The sequence below is a fragment of the Carcharodon carcharias genome, chromosome 7 (assembly GCF_017639515.1).
Source record: "Carcharodon carcharias isolate sCarCar2 chromosome 7, sCarCar2.pri, whole genome shotgun sequence".
In the NCBI taxonomy this organism is placed as follows: Eukaryota; Metazoa; Chordata; class Chondrichthyes; order Lamniformes; family Lamnidae; genus Carcharodon; species Carcharodon carcharias.
In genome coordinates, this window is record NC_054473.1 from 87,320,335 (window position 1) to 87,342,956 (window position 22,622).

Consider the following 22,622-nt stretch of genomic DNA (forward strand, 5'->3'; position numbering starts at 1 on the left):
AGGCTAACATGTCATTTGTTTTCCTAATTGTTTGCTGTATCTGCATGTTAACTTTGTGATTCCCATACAAGGACACCCTGGTTGCTCTGAATACCATTTCCCAGTCTGTGACCATTCAAAAAAAAATTCTGCTTTTCTACCTTTTCTTCCAAAGTGGATAACTTCACATGTACCCACAATATATTCTGTATAAACTTAGCTCTTTGACTAAGTGTTTGGTCATCTGCCCTAATATCTCATTACATGGTTTGGTGTCAAGTTCTGTTTTATAACATTCCAGTGAAGTGGCTCAGGATGTTAACCTACTTTAAAAGGGCTATACAAATGCTACTTGTTTGGCTTGCTCTGTGTCCACATTTTACCAAATGTACCATCAAAGCACTTAGGTACAAGCATGTAAATAGCTGTAAACAAAATAAATGAGTGGTAAGAAACAAGCAAAGGAGGAGTCGGGAGAGCTGAGTATGATTTACTTTGCGGTGTGTTGTGGATCCTGCTCACTTACAGAGCTCGGTTCTGGGCAGCTATAGGGAGGTGCCTACATACTTTACGAGTGACTTTAGTGCTTCAAAACTACTTATCAAATCAAATCAGGGTGCTGATGTGATGACAGAGTCCTTCTTCAGTTGGGCTGTCGATCCTCTTCACTTATCCAAGAGTCTCCAGGAGTAGAATGAATCTCCCAGTCACTGAGGCCAGCCAGGCCGGCGCATGGGTTTCCCAAGCCATGTGGAATTCACTGGGGTTAACCAGCTGCGTCTTCCTCAGCTATATGTTGCCTCCAGCTCCAACGAGGCAGGACTTCCCAATGTAGGGTAAACAAGGCAGAGGATCAGCTCCTTTGATATGTGTGAGCGCCCAGTCCTCAGTGGGCTCAGGCTGTCAAAACAGATCGTCGCTGACATATGTAGCCTCCTGGAACAAGACTTCCTTCCCTGTGGGCATGCGTTGTCAGTACTTGTCAAGGTGCCTATCACTGGAAGCCCTATAGGTCTCTACCTCTCCCTGAAGTTCTGCATGCTCTTCACCTGTACGCCAAAAAACAGAGAGTTATGAGTGTTAGAAATGGATTGTGTGAAAAGGAGGGAAGGACATTTGTGGCATTCAAGGCATGTGTATGAAAATGTACAAAAATGGGAGTGTCACTGTTGACTATCCAGACAGGGATATGCTGATGGTGCCTAGAGAGAATGAGTGGAACTGCAAGGTGTGTTTTCTGAGGAGTGCTGTGTGGGAGAATGCTGGAAAGGCAGAGGCAAAAGGTCTTGATATCTAAAGGTGCAATGCCACTCACCTTTCCTGCCCTCCTGAGGTCCTTTATCCTCTTGGTTCATTCTCTTCAGGTTGGAGGGGGCACAGTCCTTAGCCTCTTCCATGCATCTCCGCTTGGTTTAAGAAGTTGGCCTCTCCCTTGATACAATCAGCCCCTCAGATCCTGCAGCAGGACCTCCAGGTCAGATTGGGAGACCCGGGGAGCTGCCTTCCCAGGTCTCCTCCGTTCCTGTGGTTGCTACAGCCTCAAGAACCTATGTCCAGGTTAACCTTTGGGTTCCCAACCTTTGACAGATTTGGTGCATTATCCCTTCCGATTTGGGATTGGTTAGGAGACGCAGACGGAGGATAAAGTTAAAGAGCTGCAACAAATCCCGACTGAACTGTAAACAGATTCCTGACCCGTGACCGCCCCCCGCCCCGATTGCAGGTGTGTTTTAAGATTCTGGACATTGATTACTGGGGGAATAGGACTGGCTGGGCTATATTCCAGAAAGCTAGCACAGACTCGATAGGGTGAATGGCCCTGCTCTGCCCCAATGACTCTGACCCTCATTCTCCAGGGGCAACATGTCCCAATGGGAGGGAGCTAGCTAACCCTTCCGATTGAGGAATCTCGATTGATTTATTTGGTATTTCTATTAAACAATTGAATTATAGTGATATAGATCGAGAGTTTGCTCATTCCTCATTTGCAGGGACACGATTCCATTTCATATATTTCTATCAGCACCTGTTAGTTCACCGAGTCAGCACAACTCGGATTCTGTCAGCTGGGATTCCGGCGCTCCGTTGATGATGTCAATGAGGGGCAGAGAGCGGGCGCTCTGTTGATGAGGTCAGGGCGGGGCAGTGGGCCGGAGCGCGTTCTATTGATGATGTCAGTGCGGGGCAGAGGGCGAGCAGGCGCTCCGTTGATGATGTTACTGCGGGGCAGAGGGCGGGCGGCTGGCCGTGTGGAGGCCGCTTGGCTCTTGTTCTGGGTACCGCGAGCGCGATCGCGATCCCGGTTTTGGCCTCAGGACCGGCGATCGCCGTTTTAAGGAGCAGGAGACGCCGCTCGGCCCCGGGGAAGCGGCCCTGTTGTGATTGAGCTGACGACAAGACGGGTCCCCGAGGGAGAGGCCTAGTGACCCCGGCCTCGCCTCCCCGAGCCGGGCTGCTGCCGGCGGCGGGCCGCAGTGGCCGAGGGCTGGCCGTGCAGCCCATGTATTTCCCCGGCCGAGTATCCGCTTGCTGCTGAGCCCAGGCCAAGCCGAGCCGCCGCCATGAGCCGGTACCTGCCGGTGGCCAGGCAGCATTTCCTGGCGGCTGCAGCCAGCACCAGTGTGGTGGTGAAATCCGTGTGCGGGACTGTGCTGAGCCTTTACTGCCTCTCCTTCCTGATGGACACGGTACACGGCCTGGGGGTCACCCCAGGCTACCTCTTCCCACCCAATTTCTGGGTGTGGACCCTGTTGACCCACGCTGTGGTGGAGAATCATATCTGGGATGTAGTTGTTGGTCTGGGGGCGGTGGTGGTGGCTGGCAGGCTCCTGGAACCTCTCTGGGGAGCCCTGGAGCTCCTCATCTTCTTCACAGTCATCAATGTGTCAGTGGGAATCCTTGGAGGACTTTCTTACCTCCTGACCTATGTGGCAACTTTCAACCTGGATTACTTATTTACTGTGCGCATCCATGGCATGTGGGGCTTTGTTGGTGGAGTGTTGGTGGCTTTGAAGCAGACCATGGCAGACACGGTGGTGATAAAGGTGCCACAGGTGCGAATGAAAGATGTCCCAATGATGGTGTTGGCTGTTATTGGTGTCCTGCGGTTAACAATGCTTCTCAGTAGTTCACTGCTGGCATCTTACGGGTACGGCCTCCTGTCCAGCTGGGTTTATCTTCGTTTCTACCAAAAACATAGCCGTGGCCGAGGGGACATGTCTGACCACTTCGCATTTGCTACTTTTTTCCCTGAGATCTTGCAGCCACTTGTCTCCATGCTGGCCAATGTGATCTACAGTGTGCTGGTGAAGATCAGAATATGTAAGAAGACAGTCAAGCGATATGATGTTGGGGCACCGTCATCCATTACAATAAGCCTGCCTGGCACTGACCCACAAGATGCAGAACGGAGAAGGTACTTAGAGCAACATTCCTTTCCATTTCTGAAAAGTCATATTGGGAGATTTTGGTTTTAGTTTAACATCAATATTGAAGGAAATTCTGAAATCTTTAAAGATCAATTTATTAACTATCTAATTGAAGAAGAAATAATTAAAAACAGTTAACATGGGTTTTTGGTTTGTCAAGTAAAATCTTCCTTTCAATGCAGCAGATATGATGTACATGCACTCCCACCCTACTCCTATCTCTCATCTACATCCTGACCTTTGGTGACACCATCCAAAAACACAATGTGTCCAATTTCGCATCTATGCACTTTGCCAATACCCAGCTCTACCTCGCCACCACCTGCCTTGATTCCTCCACTATCTCTAAATTATGAGACTGCTTGTCAAACATCCAGTACTGGGTGAGGAGAAATTTCTCCAGTTAAATATTGCAAAGATTGAGTCCATTGTCTTTGGACCCTGGCACAAACTACATTCCCTAGCTATTGACTTCATCTATTTCCCTGGCACCTGTCAGAGGCTGAACCAGATTGTTCACAACCTCTGTATCATATTTAACTCCGAGATGAGCTTGCAACCCCATATGCATCACCAATGTCGCCTATTTCCACCTTCATTACATTGCCTGACTTTCCCTCATCTCAGCTCATTTGCTGCTGAACCCTAATCTATTCCCTTGTTACATTGAGACTTGACTATTCTAATGCAGTACTGACTAGGCCTCACATTGTACCCTCCACAAATCTGAGGTCATCAAAATCTCTGCTGCCTGTCTCCTTGTTGCAGGTCCTGTACTCCCATCACCTTTGTGCTCGCTGATCTACATTTGCGCCCAGCTAAGCAAAGTCTTGATTTTGAAATTATCACCTTTATTTTCAAATCCCTCCATGGCCTCACCCATCTGCAATCTCCTCCACCTCCACAATTATCCCAAGTTATCTGCACACATCTAATTCTGGCCTCTTGAGCATCCCCGATTTTAATTCTTGTACCAATGGTGGCTGTGCCTTCAGTTGCCTAGGACCTAAGCTCTGGAATTCACTTCATAAATCTCTTCATCCCTCTACCTCACTTTCCTCCTTTTAAGGCACTACCTCTTTGACCAAGCTTTTAGCTATCTTATATGAAACCTCCTTACATGACTTGATGTCACATTTTGCTAATTCTCCTGTGAAGTGCCTTGGGACAATTTGTCACGTTTGGTATATAAATGCAAGCTGTTGTTTAATAGGAAATGTACCGGCAGATGGAATTTTATATCAGTAAAGGTGAGTGTACGTTTTACTTTTAAATATGCTTCTAACAGGAGAAAATTGACTGTGTCAAAAGGCAGAGGGATTTGGGGGTTAGAATATAGAAGACATTAAATGTAACACTTAAAGTGGATAAGGCCATTGAAGAGCAAAGGTTTTATTACAAGAGGACTAGAATATTAAAGCTGAATGTGATCAATATCAAACCTTAATAAGCCCACAATTGGGGTACTGAGTGCAGTTTTGAGCTGCAGTCTACAAGAAGGATGTCCAATGTGCAGTACAGATTCACTAGGATGCTGCTTAGTGTAAGGAAATAGATATACAAAAATTAACTTGAAAAATTGTGGCTGTTTTCAATCGAAGAGAGAAGATTACAAACTTAAAAGGCGTTTAAAATTGATAAGATGTAGTAAGATAGATAGAAGTTGACTTTCCTGTAGTTGAGGGGTCTTGAATGAAGGGTATGAATACAAAATTTAATGTAAGCAATTTAGGAAGCACTGGAGAAATGATTGTCCAAAGGCTTGTGGAATTTATCACCGGAGTTAATGACAAGTAGCTGCTCTGGCAACATTTAAGAACAGGTTAGATAGTTAGCTTTTTTTAAATTCATTCATGGGTTGTGGGTGTTGCTGGCTTGGCCTGCATTTATTGCCCATCCCTAATTGCCCTGAAGGAAAGTGAGATAGAGAGAACATGGGGTTAGAATACTGCTTGTGTAGAAGGTAAATATTTGCATTGTTTAGTTAAGCTGAATGGACTGTTCCCATGTTTTAATTCCTGTGATGTTCTCTGTCATCTGGCTTTGAGGAGGTAGTTAATTGTCAAAGCATCTGGGATTGCCTTTTTCCATCAGGATAACCCTAGAATGATGTCCAACCAAGACCACTCAGCACCTCACCTGATTCCAAACACAGAACAAAGAGCTGAACTTGAGATGAGGTGAGAGTGACTGTCCATGACATCGAAGCAGAATTTAACCAAGTGCAGTATCAAGGAGCCCTAGCAAAACTGGAGTCAATGGGGTTTGGGTGAAAACTCTCCACTGGTTGGAGTCATACCTAGCACAAAGGAAGATGGTTGCTGGAAGGCAGTTATCTCAACCCCTGGATATCACTGCAGGAGATCTTCAGACTGTTCACCAGACTGATTCCTGGGATGGCAGGATTGTCGTATGAGGAGAGATTAGGTCAACTAGACCAGTATTCACTGGAAGAATGAGAGGGGATCTCATTGAAACGTATAAGATTCTGACGGGGATGGACAGACTGGACGCAGAGATGATGTTTCCTCTGGCTGGGGGGGGTCTAGACCAAGGGGGTCATAATCTCAGGATATGGGGTAGGACTGAGATGACATTTAGGACTGAGATGAGGAGAAACTTCTTCACTCAGGGTGATGAATCTGTGGAATTCTCAACCACAAAAGGCTGTGGAGGCTGAGTCACTGAATATATTTAAGAAGGAAATAGATTTCTAGACTCTAAAGGCAACAAGGGGTATTGGGAGAGAGTGGGAGTACGTTGTTGAGACAGAGAATCAGCCATGATCATATTGAATGGTGGAGCAGGCTCGTAGAGCCGAATGACCTACTCCTCCTATTTTTTTTATGTACCAGGGTAGTGTCCTGGGCCCAACCATCTTCAACTGCTTCATCAGTGGCCTTCCCTTCTACATAAGGTCAGATATAGGGATGTTTGCTGATGCCTGCAGTGTTCAGCACCATTTGCAACTCTTCAGATAATGTTCCGGGTCTCTGGATGACTAGTCCCGTAACATAATCACTTTGCTTCCTGTTCTCTACAAGTATCAACCTAGATTATGTGCTCAGCTCTCTGCAGAATAGATTGTTTCCACAATGGTCTGATTTAGAAGCTGGAGAGCAACCAGTTAGCTGAAATAATGGAGGTGGCCCTTTCTGTTGTAATCTCACAAAGTGATGAGGTGTTAGGCTAGATGAGTGGATATGCAGAGTGAGGGTGAATGAGGATAGGTGAATGGAAGTCTGTAGGGGGAGGATGTAGAGGTTTATGGGCGATTGTAAGTGTTGGTTAAAATCACCAAAGGTTGAAAATGGCCTAGCAAGGACTTTGGTAAAGGACTTGGCTGCCCAGTAGATAGAGGACTTTTGAAAGAAACGTGTGGAACAGTTGGGGAACTCAAAGGTGTGGAACGGGAGCAGTGGCTCAAAGGTGTGGAATGGGGGAAGGGCTCAAAGATATGGAACAGGAGGAGAGGCTGAAAGGCTTTATAAGGTGTTAGAGGGATAATGTGATGAGACAATGTGAACCAGAATGCTGCTGTGACAGTGTGGACAAGGTATACGTGTGAACATGTGTGTGCCTGAAGCAGCTTCAGTGAGGCCAAGAATTCGGGAAATGCATTAGAAAGTGCTTGTTTGCAAAGAATCAAACCTTTTGCAGGGCAGTCTGAAATAAAAGCAATAGTTGGAGATCATCCTGAAAGGGATTGATGAGACTGGAAAGCTGAAATCCATGCAAGACTTGGGTACCGGAGAGGTTTTTTGATTGCACTGCTCACATTCTTGGAAAATAAACTAGTCAAACTTTGCTGACAGGTGCTCAACCTGACCAATCAATCAGTAATAGGATATGATGCACTTTTAACATTGCAACTGATCTTTTTTTTATCAGTATGGCATGTGGATTTGGTAACCTTTTCCCTGAATCTTCTTTAATGCTCACCAGTTTTCCACAAGAATGTGTGCAGTCCAAATGAGAGAAGAAAAACAAGCACAAGGAAACCAACTGGAATCATGGTCCAGTGAAATAAGACTTAGGGAAATGGGGATTTAAATGTATGATGCAATGCAAGAAGGAATAATTTTCCTAGCTACTCAACAAAGTGTGCATGAATTGTTTCAAAATAACGAAGGATGGAATTGGGAATGACTTATGGGTCATAGAAGCTACTTAACATGTCCAGCAATCAAAGCAAACTGTGCTGAACTATTTAGCTAGAGCAATGGAGTGAACAGGGTCTGCTACTGCGCAGAGAGAAATAGGAAACGTATGTAAAACATTAGAGCTCTAATTGTTACAGGATCAGTTTATACCCTAAGGTGTAGGAATTCTGTTTGCCGAAAAAGACAACTTTGGGCAAATAAAGATGTAAGACGGAATAATAAAAGAAAACACAAAAAAAAACATGGAATGGGAAAGATACAAAGAACAGCAAAAGATGGAAAAGCAGATAATAGCTAAAAAAGGGAAGTATGAAAATAAACTCGCAAAATATATCAAAACAACACAAACCATCACAATTACATCAGGAAAAAGATAGCAGCAAGAAGTAATGTGACATCTCTATCTGATAATGATGTTGTTAATGACAAGAAAATGGTGATTATGCTGAATAATTCTATCAGTGTTTACAACAGAGGATGATGTCAGTATGCCAGATATCCCAAGGAAATTATTATTTAATTAGGGATCCAAAGAATTAAGTTATGTAGGATAACAGTAATGGATAAATTATTGGCACTAAAGAGTGACAAATCCTCAGGGCTAGATGGCTTCCATTCTGGGTTTTAAAAGTAGATGAGAACATTGTAGATGCCCTAACAATAATTTTCCGAAGTTCTCCCAATTTGGAATTGTTCCTTTTGATTGAAAAATTGTACGTGGCTCTCTCTTATTTGAGAAAGATCAGAGAGGAAGCCATGGAATTTAAGGCCAGCTGTTGGGAAATTGCTAGTCTTAAGGTGACTAAACACCTTGAATTTTCTCAGCTGATCAGAGAGAACATGACCAAAACAAAAACAAAAACAGAGTTACCTGGAAAAACTCAGCAGGTCTGGCAGCATTGGCGGAGAAGAAAAGAGTTGACGTTTCGAGTCCTCATGACCCTTCGACAGAACAGAGATGCTGCCAGACCTGCTGAGTTTTTCCAGGTAATTCTGTTTTTGTTTTTGTTTTGGTTTTCCAGCATCCGCAGTTTTTTTGTTTTTATCTGTGAGAACATGACCAATCTGATTGAATTTTTTGCAGAGGTAACCAAAGTAATGGGCAGGGGAAATTTTATGGATGTTATTTATTTGGATTTCCAGAAGACGTTTGTCTGTCAGAAGAAACTGTTAACTAAAGTTAAAGCTAATGGAACTGAAGACAATTATTGATCTGGTTAGGAAGTAGACAGTGACAGGAGTTGGCGAGTAGTGAAGAAGTGTCTGAAGACGAGTCATATAGACTCGAAACATTAACTCTGTTTTTCTGTCCACGTATGCTGTTAGACCTGCTGAGATTTTCCAACATTTGGTGTTTTTGTTTCAGATTCCCAGCATCCGCAGTATTTTGCTTTTATATATGGAGGGTAGTGATATTGGGCAGAGAGGGACTAGTGGTGTCCCACAAGGATATGTGGTGGGACCTCAACAATTCACTGTATTCACTAATTTAGATGATGGTTAGAAAGTCAGGTATCCAAATTTGCCAATGGCACAAAGAGAGGCAGTATTGTAAGCAATTTAGGTGCAAGCATAAAATGACAAAAATATATTGTAAGTGAATGAGGAAAACTGTGGCAAATGGATTTCAGTGCAAGTAGCTGTGAGGTCATCCAATTTGGACCCAAAAAGGATAAAACAGGGTACTTTCTAAATGATGAAAAGTTAGAAACAGTGGAGGTTCAAAGAGCCTTTATAGGGCTATAAATAGTAAAAAGGGTGATAAGAGGAGTGGGGCAGATTATGGACCAAAAAGGGATTTACGCACCTGTCATTACCAAGGAAGAAGATACTACCCAGGCCATAGTGAAAGGGGAGGTAATTCAGACACTGGAAGGGCTTAAAATTGATAATGAAGAATTGACTAGGCTGTCTGTACTTAAAGTTGATAAGGCACCAGGACTGGATGAGATGCTTCCAAGGATGCTGAGGGAAGTCAGAGTGGAAATTGCGGAGACACTGGCCTTAATTTTGCAATCATCCTTAGACTCAGGGAAGGTGCCAGAGCACTGGAGAATTGTAAATATTACACCCTTGTTCAAAAAAGGGTGCAAAGATAAACCCAGGAAATACAGGCTAGTCAGTTTAACCTCGCTGGTGAAGTAGCTTTTAGAAACAATAATTCACGGTGACTTGGGGCAAATGTGGGTTAATTAAGGAGACCCAGTAAGGATTTGATGAGGGCAAATCATGCTTAATTAGCTTGCTTTCGTTTTTTGATGAAGTAACAGAGAGGGTTGACGTGGTGTATGTGGGCTTTGAAAAAGGGCATTTGATAAACTGCCAGACAGCAGACTTGTGAGCAAAGTTATAGCTCATGGAATAAAAGGAACTGTGGCAACATGAATTGGCTGATTGAGGGGAAACAGAAAGTAGTGGTGAATGGTTGTTTTTGGGACTGGAGGTAGGTTTATAGTGGAGTTCCTCAGTGGTCAGTGTTAGGACCCCTGCTAGTCCTGATATATATTAATGACCTAGACCTTGGTGCAAAGGGCACAATTTCAAAACTTGCAAACGATACAAAACTTAGAAGTATTGTGAATTGTGAAGAGGAGAGTGTAGAACTTCAAAACGACATAGACTTGTTGGTGGAATGGCAGACAAGTGGTAGGTGAAATTTAATCCAGACAATGTGAAGTGATTCATTTTGGTAGGAAGAACACAGAGAGACAATATAAAATAAAGGGCACAATTCTAAAGGGAGTGCATGAGCAGAGAGACCTGGGTGTATAAATCATTGAAGATTGAGAGCGCGATTGACAAAACATACAACATCCTGGACTTTATCAATAGGGGCATAGAGTATGAAAGAAATAAAGTTATGTTAAACCTGCATAAAACACTGGTTCAACCTCGACTGGAGTATCACATCCAGTTCTGGGCACCACACTATAGGAAGGATGTGAAAACATTAGAGAGGGTGCAGAAAAGATGGACGAGAATGGTTCCAGGGATGAAGAACTTCAGTTACATAGAAGGATCAGGGAAGTTGGGACTGTTATCCTTGGAGAAGAGAAGGTTGAGAGGAGATTTAATAGAGGCGTTCAAAATCATGAGGGGTCTGGACAGGGTAGATGGGGAGAAACTGTTCCCATTAGTGGAAGGATTGAGAACCAGAGGACAGAGATTTAAAGTAAGCAGTAAAAGAAGCAATGGCAACATGAAGATAAACCTTTTCACCAACGAGTGGTTAGAATCCGGAATGTGCTGTTTGAAAGTGTGGTGGAGGCAGGTTCAATCAAGGCTTTCAAAAGAGAATTGGATCATTATCTGAAAAGGAGGAATGCACAAGGCTATGGGGGGAATGGTACTAGGTGAATTGCTCTTTTGGAGGGCCAGCACAGACATGATGAGTTGAATGGCCTCTTCCTGTGCTGTAACCATTCTATGAAAGTCTAATGGAATGCTAACTTTTATATCTAGAGGACCAGAGTACAAAAGGGTAGAAGTCATACTTCAGCATAACATTGCCTGGTTACACCACGCCTGGAGTGGTGTGTGCTGTTCTATGCATCATGGCTTAGGAAGGATAAATTGACCTTAACAGTGAGTACAGCATTGATTTACTAAAATGATGCCTGGACCCAAGGGTTAAGCAATGAGGAGAGATTAAACAGTGTTGTGCTCCCTGGTTAATGTTTGATCAAAGTTTTCCAAGATATTAAGGGAAAAGATTGGTTGGGGTGTCTAGGACCAGCGGGCAAAAAATTAGAGGGGTAGAGCTTTTCAGGAGTGAAATTAGGAACCACTTCCACACACCCAGGGCAGTAAATGTTTGCAACTCTTTCCTGCAAACTGCAGTTGATCAATTGTTAATTTGAAATCAGAGATGGATTGATGGATTTTTGTTAACCAGAGGTATTAAGAGGTATGGGGTAAATATGGGTATATGGTGTTAGGTTGCAGATGCTGGAAATCTGAAAAAAAACAGAAAATACTGGTAAAACCCAGCAGGTCTGGCAGCATCTGTGGAGAGAGAAACAGAGTTAATGTTTCAAGTCCGTATGACTTCTTCAGAGCTGAAGAGAAGTAGAAATGTGATGGATTTTATACTGTTTAAGCAGGTGTGTAAAATTAAAGCGCAAGGGATTGGGGATAGTGTATTGAGATGGATAGAAAACTGGTTGGCAGACAGGAAACAAAGAGTAGGAATAAACGGGTCTTTTTCCGAATGGCAGGCAGTGACTAGTGAAGTGCCACAGGGATTGGTGCTGGGACCCCAGTTATTCACAATATATATTGATGATTTAGATGAAGGGGCTAAATGTAATATCTCCGAATTTGCAGATGACACAAAGCTGGGTGGGAAGGTGAGCTGTGAGGAGGATGCAGAGATGCTTCAGTGTGATTTGAAAAAGCTGAGTGAGTGAGCAAATGCAGGGCAGATGCAGTATAATGTGGATAAATGTGAGGTTATCCATTTTGGTAGCAAAAATAGGAAGGCAGCTTATTATCTGGCAATAAATTGAGAGACGGGAATGTGCAACAAGACCTGGGTGTCCTTGTACATCAGTCGCTGAAGGTAAGCATGCACGTGCAGCAGGCGGTAAAGAAGGCAAATGGTATGTTGGCCTTCATAGCCAGAGGATTCTAGTACAGGAACAGGGATGTCTTGCTGCAATTGTACAGGGCCTTGGTGAGACCACACCTGGAATATTGTGTGCAGTTTTGGTCTCCTTATCTGAGGAAGGATGTACTTGCCATAGAGAGAGTGAAACGAAGGTTTACCTGACTGATTCCTGGGATGGCGGGACTGACATATGAGGAGACATCGAGTCGATTAGGACTATCTTCGCTAGAGTTCAGAAGAATGAGGGGGGATCTCATAGAAACCTATAAAATTCTAACAGGACTAGACAGGGTAGATGCAGGAAGGATGTTCCCGATGGTGGGGGAGTCCAGAACCAGGGGTCACAGCCTGAAGATATGGGGTAGACCATTTATGACTGAGATGAGAAATTTCTTCACCCAGAGAGTGGCGAGCCTGTGGAATTCTTTACCACAGAAAGTAGTTGAGACCAAAACATTGTATGTTTGCAAGAAGGAGTTAGATATAGCTCTTGGGGCAAAATGGATCAAAGGATATGGGGAGAAAACGGGAGCAGGCTATTGAGTTGGATGATCAGCCATGATCATGATGAATGGCGGAGCAGGCTCGAAGGGCCGAATGGCCTACTCCTGCTCCTATTTTCTCTGTTTCTATAAGATAGGTGGTCAGGGATAGGTGGGAGCTAAAGAGAGATTGACAAAGATGTCATGGACAGAAGACAAAGGGAATGTTAATGGTGGTGGTAAAGACAAAAGATGGTGCTGATAGTGGCATAAAGGTAAAAGTAGAATGTGTTAATAGCAGAATGAGGGTCAGTGCTCTGTGAAAGCACAACATGGAAACAAGTGACAGATGACCCTGTGGGGATGGGAGGCTGTACAAAATAGTCTGTTGTTCAACTGGACTGTATGTGAATCATGATGAGGGAAAAGACCCCTCAAGTTATCCAGACTGCAATCATGTCCATCATGATTTCCCATTCCACTTGAAATTTAAGTATCTAATTTAAATATCTAGATTACCCAGAATACCTGTACATCTCTAAAGTATACAGCTGTAGCTATTGGAGTCTCTAATGGAAATCAGACACCTAAGATGAGGCATCATTCTGGTGCCCCGCCTGCACCTTCTTTCGAGCCTTAGTATCCTTTAATGACAGGCTCCAAAACTGGACACAGCAATTCCAAATGCAGTAGTGCCAAAGTCTTTTAAAGTTTAAGTATAATGCTCTTTTTTTATTTACCCAGAAGAATGGTTACACAGGAATGAATTACAGGTTGGAATGATAAAGGTTCGAGAGTGATTTGAAATGGAAAATTAATGGTGGGGTCTGGATGTTTGTGCATATAACTGAAAGCAGGAATGAATGTGATGGTATTAGGTCGGAATTACAAGAATTTAACGCCATGATGAGGAAGAAACAGTGAGAAGTTGGGATGATGCAAAATGTGGAAGGCAACTTGGAAGTGTATCCCTATGAAGTTGCTGCTGTTGTCCATAGTGGTGGGAGTCAGAGGAGAAGGTGACCTGTTAAAATAAGCTTAGTAAGTTGCTGCATAGTAAGTCTTGTCGATAGTTTATATGTAGGCACTGTGCCTACATAGTACAGTGAGTATTTATTGAATCCAGTGACTAGGACACTGATCAAGCTGATTACTCTGTCTTGGATATTTGGAATTTTTAAAATGTTCCAGTTATACCTTTTCGGGCAAGCAGTGATTATTCCATCACGTTCTGACTTGTGCCTTTTGGGTGGTGAGGTTTTGAAAGGCTGGTACTTGCTGTTCACCAGAGCACTCAGTCCCTGCTATTCTTATGTAGCCGTGGTGTTTTTTAAAAGTTCATTCATGAGATGTGGGTGTCGCTGGCTAGGCCACCATTTATTGCCCATCCCTAATTGCCCTTGAGAAGGTATGGTGAGATGCCTTCCTGAACCATTGCAGTCCATGTGGTGTAGGTATACCCACAGTGCTGTTAGGAATGGAATTCCAGGATTTTGACCCAGCGACAGTGAAGGAACAATGATATATTTCCAAGTCAGGATGGTGTGTGACTTGGAGGGAAATTTCCAGGTGGTGATGTTCCCAGGTGTCTGCTTCCTTTGCCCTTCTAGATGGTGGTGGTTGTGGGTTTGGAAGGTGCTGTCTAAGGAGCCTTGGTGAGTTCCTGCAGTGCATCTTCTGCTACTGTGCATCGGTAGTGAAGGGAGTGAATATTTGTGGATGCAGTGCTAATCAAATGGGCTGTTTTGTCCTGAATTGAGTCAAACTTCTTGAGTGTTGTTGGAGCTGCACTCATCCAGGCAAGTTGAGAGAATTCCATCACACTCCTGACTTGTGCCTTGTAGATGGTGGACAGGCTTTGGGGAGTCAGGAGGTGAGTTACTTGCTGCAGGATTCCTAGCCTCTGACCTGCTCTTGTAACCACACTATTTATATGGCTCCAGTTCCGCTTCTGGTCAATGGGAACCTCCAGGATATTGATAGTGGGGGATTCAGCAATGGTAATACCATTGAATGTTAAGGGGCGATGATTAGATTCCCTCTTGTTGAAGATGATCATTGCCTGGCATTTGTGTGGTGTAAATGTTACTTGCCACTTGTCAGCCCAAGCCTGGATATTGTCCAGGTCTTTCTGATTTGATAAGGGCTCATCCAGTTCACTGGTTAATGGAGGAAATTGGTGGTGGTGTTAAAGGTGGCTGGGTTTTTTCTTGGTAGAGATGGTCATTGCCTGACATTCATGTGGTATGAGTGCTACCTTTTGTTACTTAAATATACACACCAACTGCAAGACTTGCTTCAGTGTTTGTGGAATTGTGAATGGAGCTGAACTGATTATAAGTGATGGTAACTTTATGTTGGAGGAAAGGTCATTGATGAAACAGTTGAAGATGGCTTAGCCTAGGAGACTGCCCTGAGGAACTCCAACAGTGACTTCCCAGGACAGTAATGATTGGCCTCCAACAACCACAAACATCTTTCCATTTGTCAGGTATGAATCCAGGGTCATAGGTGAAGGGTTTTCCCCTTGATCCCAATGATCTCAGTTTTGCTAATCCTCCTTGGTGCTATTTCAGTACTTTACTGAGGACAGTTGCCTTTACCCTCCTTTTACATTTATGTGAGGATAAAAGCCATGAGATCTGGAACCATGTGATTCTGGGGTAGCAGATTATTAGTAAACAGGCATTTCTTTGGTTGATGGGGCAGAAAAGGCCAGGCTGTTCTGCTTTCAATGTATGTAGCCTGGTAGGTGTCAATGTTGGAGCAGCTTGGCTAGAGGAGCAGCTCATTCTAGTGCACAGATCTTGAGCAAACTGCTGTGATGTTGTCCGGACCCAATGTCTTACTGCTGCATCATTTTTCAAGTAGCAAACTGAAATTTGAGTCTGAGTTCAGATGGAATTTTATTTGGGTTGTCATGGTTAAAATGTGGAATAATGAATAGCCGGGAGTGAGTTATAGAATGGAATCTAATTGAAGGATTTGAATGATTTTTAGACTGTCCTGTAGGAGAGGCAAGTTACTGGCTGGAATATAACCATTTCATTGATTATTTTTTCCACTGAACTATCCATTGTCTCCATACGACCTCTTCCATCATCAATACCTAGTAGCGCATCATAACGTTGGACCTTATTTTAAATTTAACTCAATAAATGGCAGTAATATGATGCATATATGTTTATAGTTCAAGAATCCTTAAAATCAGCTGCTTGAAAGCAAAGGAGAAGATTGTAATTTGTAACTGTTTAAATATTTCTAAGAGGCCCTTCCTGGATTTGAATTACTGCCAGTCATACATACGTTTTGAACAAATTACTACTTGTTCAAAGTAGGTTGGCTTTGCTCCCTTGCGCTTTACAGACAGACACTTGTATGGAGTTTAAATTTGGGGTAAGATTCTAGCAGATTTTTTTTAACAGATGGACCTGTGACTATTAAAGGGTCTGTTACAGAATTAAAATAAGACAGGATTGCTGTGTTTTATGACTTTTTTCTCAGCTTGATGCTCAAAGTTTCCTTTTGACAGCAAGTTTTGGGAGCCAAAAGCATGTTGGATAATTTTGTTTGATCCTTGCAGGAGATGGCACATTGCAACAAATGCACATTTGTATCATGAGTAGATTGTAATCTACTAAATTGTTTTTTTCAAAGAATGCTATTAATACAATTTTGTCTAAATACATTTGAGGATTCCAAAGAGTTTAGATGACCCACTAATATTTTTCAGTTGTAGAATAAAGCATTTCTTGTGTACACACTTCCCCAGTGTCATTTACGAGGCTTTGTACCATTGCTTCTTTGTGATGAGCCAGTGTGCCCTGTGAAAGAAAGACTTGAATTTGTATCAGGATGTCCCAAAATCCTTCACTTTATGAAGCATAGTCACTGTTGTAGGAAATGTACATAGCAGGCTGACATAAGCGTTGATTGACCAGGACACCAGAGAGAGCTCCCTCCCTCCTCCTTCAATAGTGCCATGGAATCTTTTATGTCCACTTGAGAGGGCCTTGATTTAACGTCTCATCTGAAAGTTGGCACTTCCTGACAGTGTAGTAGTATTTGTCAGGACTGCACTGGAGTGTGAGCCTAGATTATATTCTCAAGCCTTTGGAGTCGGACATGAACCTACAACCTTCTGACTCAGGCTCCATGGCAGCACTCTCACTGGCATCTAGAAAAATTGAACAGGGCAAACTGGAGTGAGATCTGTGCTCAGCATTTTCTGCCCCTATGGACCAGAACACTTTATTAAGTTTCACCATACAATAGGTTGTTGCTGAAGGTAAATGGGATTAATGGCATTATATTAGCATGGATAGAGGATTAGTTTAAAGACAAAAACGGAGTAGGAATAAACAGGTAATTTTCAGGTTGGCAGGCTGTTTCTAATGGCCTGCCACAAGGTTCAGTGATGGGGCCTTAGCTATTTGCATTTATGTTAATTACTTGGATGAAGAGACTGAGTGTACTGTATCCCAAGTTTGTGACAATGCAAAGCTAGGTGGGAAAGTAAGCTGTGAGGAGGACACAAAGTCTGTAAAGAGCTATAGATGGGTTAAGTGAGTGGGCAACAAAGTAGCAGATGGAATATAAAGTGAGGAAATGTGAGGATAGTCACTTTGGTAGCACGAGTAGGGAATCAGATCATTTTTAAATATTGAAGAAATTATTAAATGTTGTTCAAAGGGATTTGGGCATCTTTGTATATGAAAAAAGTTAACATATGAGATACAATAAGCAATGAGGAAGGCAAATGATATGTTGACCTTTATTGCAAGTGATTTGGAGTACAAGAGTAAGGGAATCTTGCTGCAAAAGTGCAAGACTTTGGTGAGATCAAACCTGGAATACTGTGTCCAATTTTGGTTTCTGTACCCAAGAACGGATATACTTGCCTTAGAGGGGATGCACCTAAGGTTCACCAAATCGATTCCTCTGGTGACAGGGTTGTTCTATGAAGAGAAATTGAGTTCTATAGCTTGGAAGGATGAGAGGAGATTTCATTGAAGTATAAGATTTTCAGAGGGCTTGACAGGGTAGATGCTGAGATGCTGTTTTCCCTGGCTGGAGAGTGAAGAACACTGAGGCAAGGTCCCAGGATAAGGGGTTAGCCATTTCAGATTGAGATGAGAAATGTCTTTACTGAGTGTTGTGAATCTTTGGAACTCTACTCCAAGGGCGGGGGGTGTTCAGTCGTGGTGTATATTCAAGGCTGAGATTGATGGACTTTGGACTCTGAATCTAGGATTGTGAGGATTGGGCAGGAAAGTGGAGTTGAGGCCAAGGATCAACCATGATCTTATTAAATGGTAGAACAGCTCAAAGTCTATGGCCTATTCCTATTCCTATTTCTTATGTTCTTTTGCTTTGGGTCAGTTACATGCAGCTACTTTGCTCAACTGTGAGTGAATCTGTAATCTAGCTGAAGAATGTTCATTTTTCTGTTTGTTGGCAGGCTCTGGGCTTTTGGAGTGTATGTTTGCCTGGACAGGCCTCAGGTTTTGTCCCAGTATCAGCCTAACCATCAGCCTTATTTCACTTAATGTCTCATCTGAAAGATGGCACCTCTGATAATGCAGCATCCTCTCTACTGAAGTGTCAGCCTAGATTATTTGTCCAAATCCTCAAGTTTAATATTTTATATTCTAGAATTAGGCCACCCCATCACCACCACATTTCTAGATTAAGAGTTTAAAATTACATAATTTACACCTAACACAAGCGGAAGGGTACATAAACACACTGACCGGAAAGGACAATTATGGACACACATGCAAGATCAGGAAGACCATTTAGCCCACCTTACTTCACGTATCCAACGAGTTCCTAAATCATCCCCACAGTAACATCCAATTGTTTTAAATAATCCAAGGATTTTCACCTCCATTATATCCAGAATCCTGTTCCCTATATTGATTCCTCTGTTTTTAAAAATCTTCCTGAATTTAGCTTTCATTAGGCTTAACCATCTTCGGCTGCTTCATCAATGACTTTCCCTTTATCAGAGGGTCAGAAATGGCGTTGTTGCTGATGAGTGCAAATTGTTCAATTCCATTTGCAATTTCTTACATAATGTAGACCAGTCCCAAATGCAGATCATACCCAGGCTTGGGCTGCTAAATAGTAAATAGCATTTGTACACAAGTGCCAGGCAATGACCATCATTGGCAATGGCTGAGTTTTCCACCATCAACATCCCGGGGATCACTGTTGAACAGAAACTAAACTGGACCAACCAAATACTGCAGTGATTACAAGAGCAGGCCAGAGGCTGGGTATTCTATGATAAGTACCTACTAGGTAGAAGTCAGGAGCAGGATGGAATACTCTCCACTGCCAGTTGGGGCTGTGCAATTTATGCGTCTTTGATTTGGTTTAGTGCACTGTGACATTTCACCTTTAGGACCTTAACTTTAGTCCAGTCTACGAAAGTTTCCTATCATTAATGGCTTGTATGGTCCTGTATGAAGTTAGTTCGTTAGTTAGTTACAGTTTCTCAGTACCCAATATTAAGATTTAAAATGATCACAAGAATGTAGAGAATGTCTGATGTAATTAGATCACATTGCTAAACTGGATTAGGACAGAGTTTTTGACAGAGGTGTGAATGCCTTTTGGGTGCATTGCTGTTTCCTATTTCCAGCTAAAACTGTGACAACGTGACAAGTGCCATGTGTTGTCTCCTGTGGTTTTCTCCTCATCCTAATACATGGTTTTCATTTTATCAATTTCAGAAGGAATGAGGGGCTGTGTGAACCTACCAGCATTCAAACACAAGACCCGCTGGCCTAGAGTTTGAAACTGAGCTGCCTGTTCTGTGTTGTAGGATTCAGTGCTCCACTCATTGAGCTAACAGATCCATGTCAGGATCAGACCACTGCTGGAGTGGATTAGTTCAGCCTGTATCCGAACTGTTGTTGCACCTGGCCTCTTCAATCCTGACCTCAGGATGCTCTAAGTGGATAAATGTTCCATTCTTTGTGACTTATTACGCTAATCAAGGTGAGGGATGGCCATGCTGAGGAATGGAGCACTTGTCCCACTTCTGTCACCAGCTGTTGGCATCGAGCCTTCGCAGGCTAGGTAATAAAATGCAAAGTAAAAACTCCAGCCTGAGAAATGTGTCTCTTATCATGCCAAATTCAAATGTTCTACTCCCACAAATTTGGTGTAGAAATATTGACCATATTATCCTGATGCCACCTAGGAGCTGGGATGTAATAATCCCAAACACATGGCATTCTTGTAGCCACCGGAGAGAGACTGATCATCTAAAACTGTGAGATGGACTAGAACACAGAAGCAGATTTGAAAGAACTATTTCTTCACCCCAAAACCTTCCCTGTTGTGCAAAACTAGTGACAGGGTATGAAGTTTTCACCCATGAAATGGAGTACAAGCCCCAGTGCAAAATGACCTGTTTGATTTTTTTGGTGCTTCTGACCAAAGAACATGGAAGAACCTTTAGGCATGATCAAGAATGCCTCCAAATGAATGAATGTAAAGATGCTAACTTTAATGTTGGGTAATTCAGACAGTAATAGCCCTGCATTTGTAATGGGTGCTGGATACCCCCAAGTAATTCTATCTTTATAAGAGTCACCAGAGCTTCTATTGATGTAAAACAAGAGCTTACTATTTACACCCCATATCCTGAAATACTTCTTGTGTAGACCTTCCTAGGATTGGTAACTCCAACTTTGTCAACAGTTTGTTGAAGGGATGAACAATAAACTGTACAGGTAAGAATATAGCAGCCACTAAGCAGTAAGAATCGGTAGCATTTGGATCTGTTGTTGATCTCATTTATTAGATTTGGAATGTTTTGATTGTTTGGTATGTGGTGAATGTTCAACTGATTTGCACTTTGAATTTCAAAATGTTTTTCCCTTCTGCTTTTTGCCCCTAGACAATTGGCATTGAAAGCCCTGAATGAACGGCTGAAACGTGTTGAAGATCAAGTAGCTTGGCCTAGTATGGATGAAGATGACAAAGATTTGTCTGATATGCCTTTACTTCCCGAGAGCAACAAGAGCAATGGAGATGATTCTGGAGCAGCGGAACACATTGCATTCCAAGGACTTTCATCAGGATCTTAAGAGACCATCAATGGATAAATTGTCCAATTGAGTGGGAGTGAAACGGCTTTTTGCTGCACAGATACCACCAATATGCGTCAGTACTTCAAACTGTTTAACTGTAGCACCTTCAATCTGTATGGAAAATAAGTTCAGCAGTAAAAAAAAAAGGCCTGTGCAACTGTGGTGCTCATAGCCTGGCTTCAGCAGGATTTAATGTTTCTTTAACTCTAGCTGGTGGCTGTAACTATTAGAGATGGCATTTGAACTGATGGTGAATTAGATGCAATTTTTGCAGTTTGTCCTGAAATTTCATTAATTTACAGTCTTTTGAAGTGTCCTTTTCTGAATAGAGCAAATAATTAGCATAATTGAAATGTTGTAATGAAAGGTGGTCAAGAGGAGGTATTGCTGCCACTGAGATCAGATCAAAAGGAACAGTCTGAAAATAGCTCCCCAAGTTGTCCTTTTGTATAATGTGCCAAAAAGAATAATATTCCACATTGCAAAACCATGCTATCTGTGGGATATTGAAAGCTGGCACCACTGAATTCCTGTGGCATTAGTTTTCCATCTCTGGTGATCCACATTATTGTGTCTGAGCTTGTCACATTCTTATTTTAATGGGTTTACCTTTTGCAATTTTTTTCTTTTTGCTAAGTTCCTGCCATCATGTGTCTGAAAAATTAATAACATTCCAGGTTACATATGATCATAAGGGTAAGCAGAATCCAAAATTCGATCATGTTGGGTAATTTGATGCTCCTTGGTATTCCCTACCTTGCTCCCTTGTTGAGCTTCTTGTCCTGTTGATCCTTCAGCTAAGAGTGTGAATGGTATGATCCCTCAGTAAAAGTTGCTGATTGGAGATTTTTTGAGAGAGAAAGCAAGCAAAAGTTTGCCCCTCCTCCCACTTCACCTCAGCATTGGACAGGCTTGGAAGATTACCTTCTCAAAAGGCTGACAAATTATTGGTGCTGGCTCTGAATTTTCTGCATGAAAGCTGTAAAGGCTACAGGTGTATTTGGAGTGAACTGACTTGGGAATATGGTATCTTGTATCCTCTAATTGTAAAAGGGACAGTGAAGGTTTTTGAAAAAATCGCTTCAAACAACCACTAACTTTCTTATAAGCTTCTTGACTTGTTTTCTTTTGTGAAATATATAGATCTGAGAAGGCCCAGTTCCTTATCTCTGTCCTTCTATACAAGAACTAGCTGTTATCGTACTTGACTCAAGCAGCAAATAGAAACAGCAATCGGACAAATGTCCGTAACGCATCTATGATTTGATATGGTTACTAAACCCTCTATGAAATGGGTTAAGAAGTCAGTCCAACAAACCTCTTGGTGTTTTTGAGAGTCCCATTTAAAAGTGTTGCAAAACTATCTCCTCTTTGCAATTAAAACTTTTTGCAAGGTGATTAATATCAGACAGTGCTGAATGTGGTCAGCATTTGGCATATCTCTTCTATAAAAGCACCATTCTAATTTTGTCTAAGAATTTAATAATCATTATGGCAAACATATAACAAGGAAGAGTGGCTATCATTTTAATGCATTTAAATGTGCAAGATACTTTAATGTAAGATTATTTTTTAAAACAAGTATTAGTTTCATCTAAATGATTTAATGTTATTTTGATTTTCTGTGGGTGGTGTAATTGTCTTAATGCTGTGCTGTGTACTTTACCAGAGTAGCATTTACCAACAGACTAATCTCTTTTACTGGGCTTCACTTAAGTTGTAGGTTTCTTTCATATATCCCTATGTATCATAGTTGCGCAGGTCAATCCAATAAACTTTGCAGTCTCATGTGTTCACTTCTCATAACGCCAAAAACATTTGTTTCAGCTGAATTGATCAACCAGTGTTTTTTT

The 22,622-nt window shown here is 42.4% G+C and overlaps 1 protein-coding gene across 1 annotated transcript; it reads left to right on the top strand.

Annotated features, from left to right (window-relative positions):
• The first annotated feature begins 2,174 nt into the window (after window positions 1-2,174).
• tmem115 (transmembrane protein 115) lies at window positions 2,175-22,561 on the top strand. The gene is made up of 2 exons (XM_041192352.1): window positions 2,175-3,394; window positions 20,577-22,561. Exons 1-2 carry the CDS (start codon window positions 2,541-2,543, stop codon window positions 20,764-20,766), a joined length of 1,044 nt encoding a protein of 347 aa, XP_041048286.1. The 5' UTR covers window positions 2,175-2,540; the 3' UTR covers window positions 20,767-22,561.
• The last annotated feature ends 61 nt before the right edge of the window (window positions 22,562-22,622 follow it).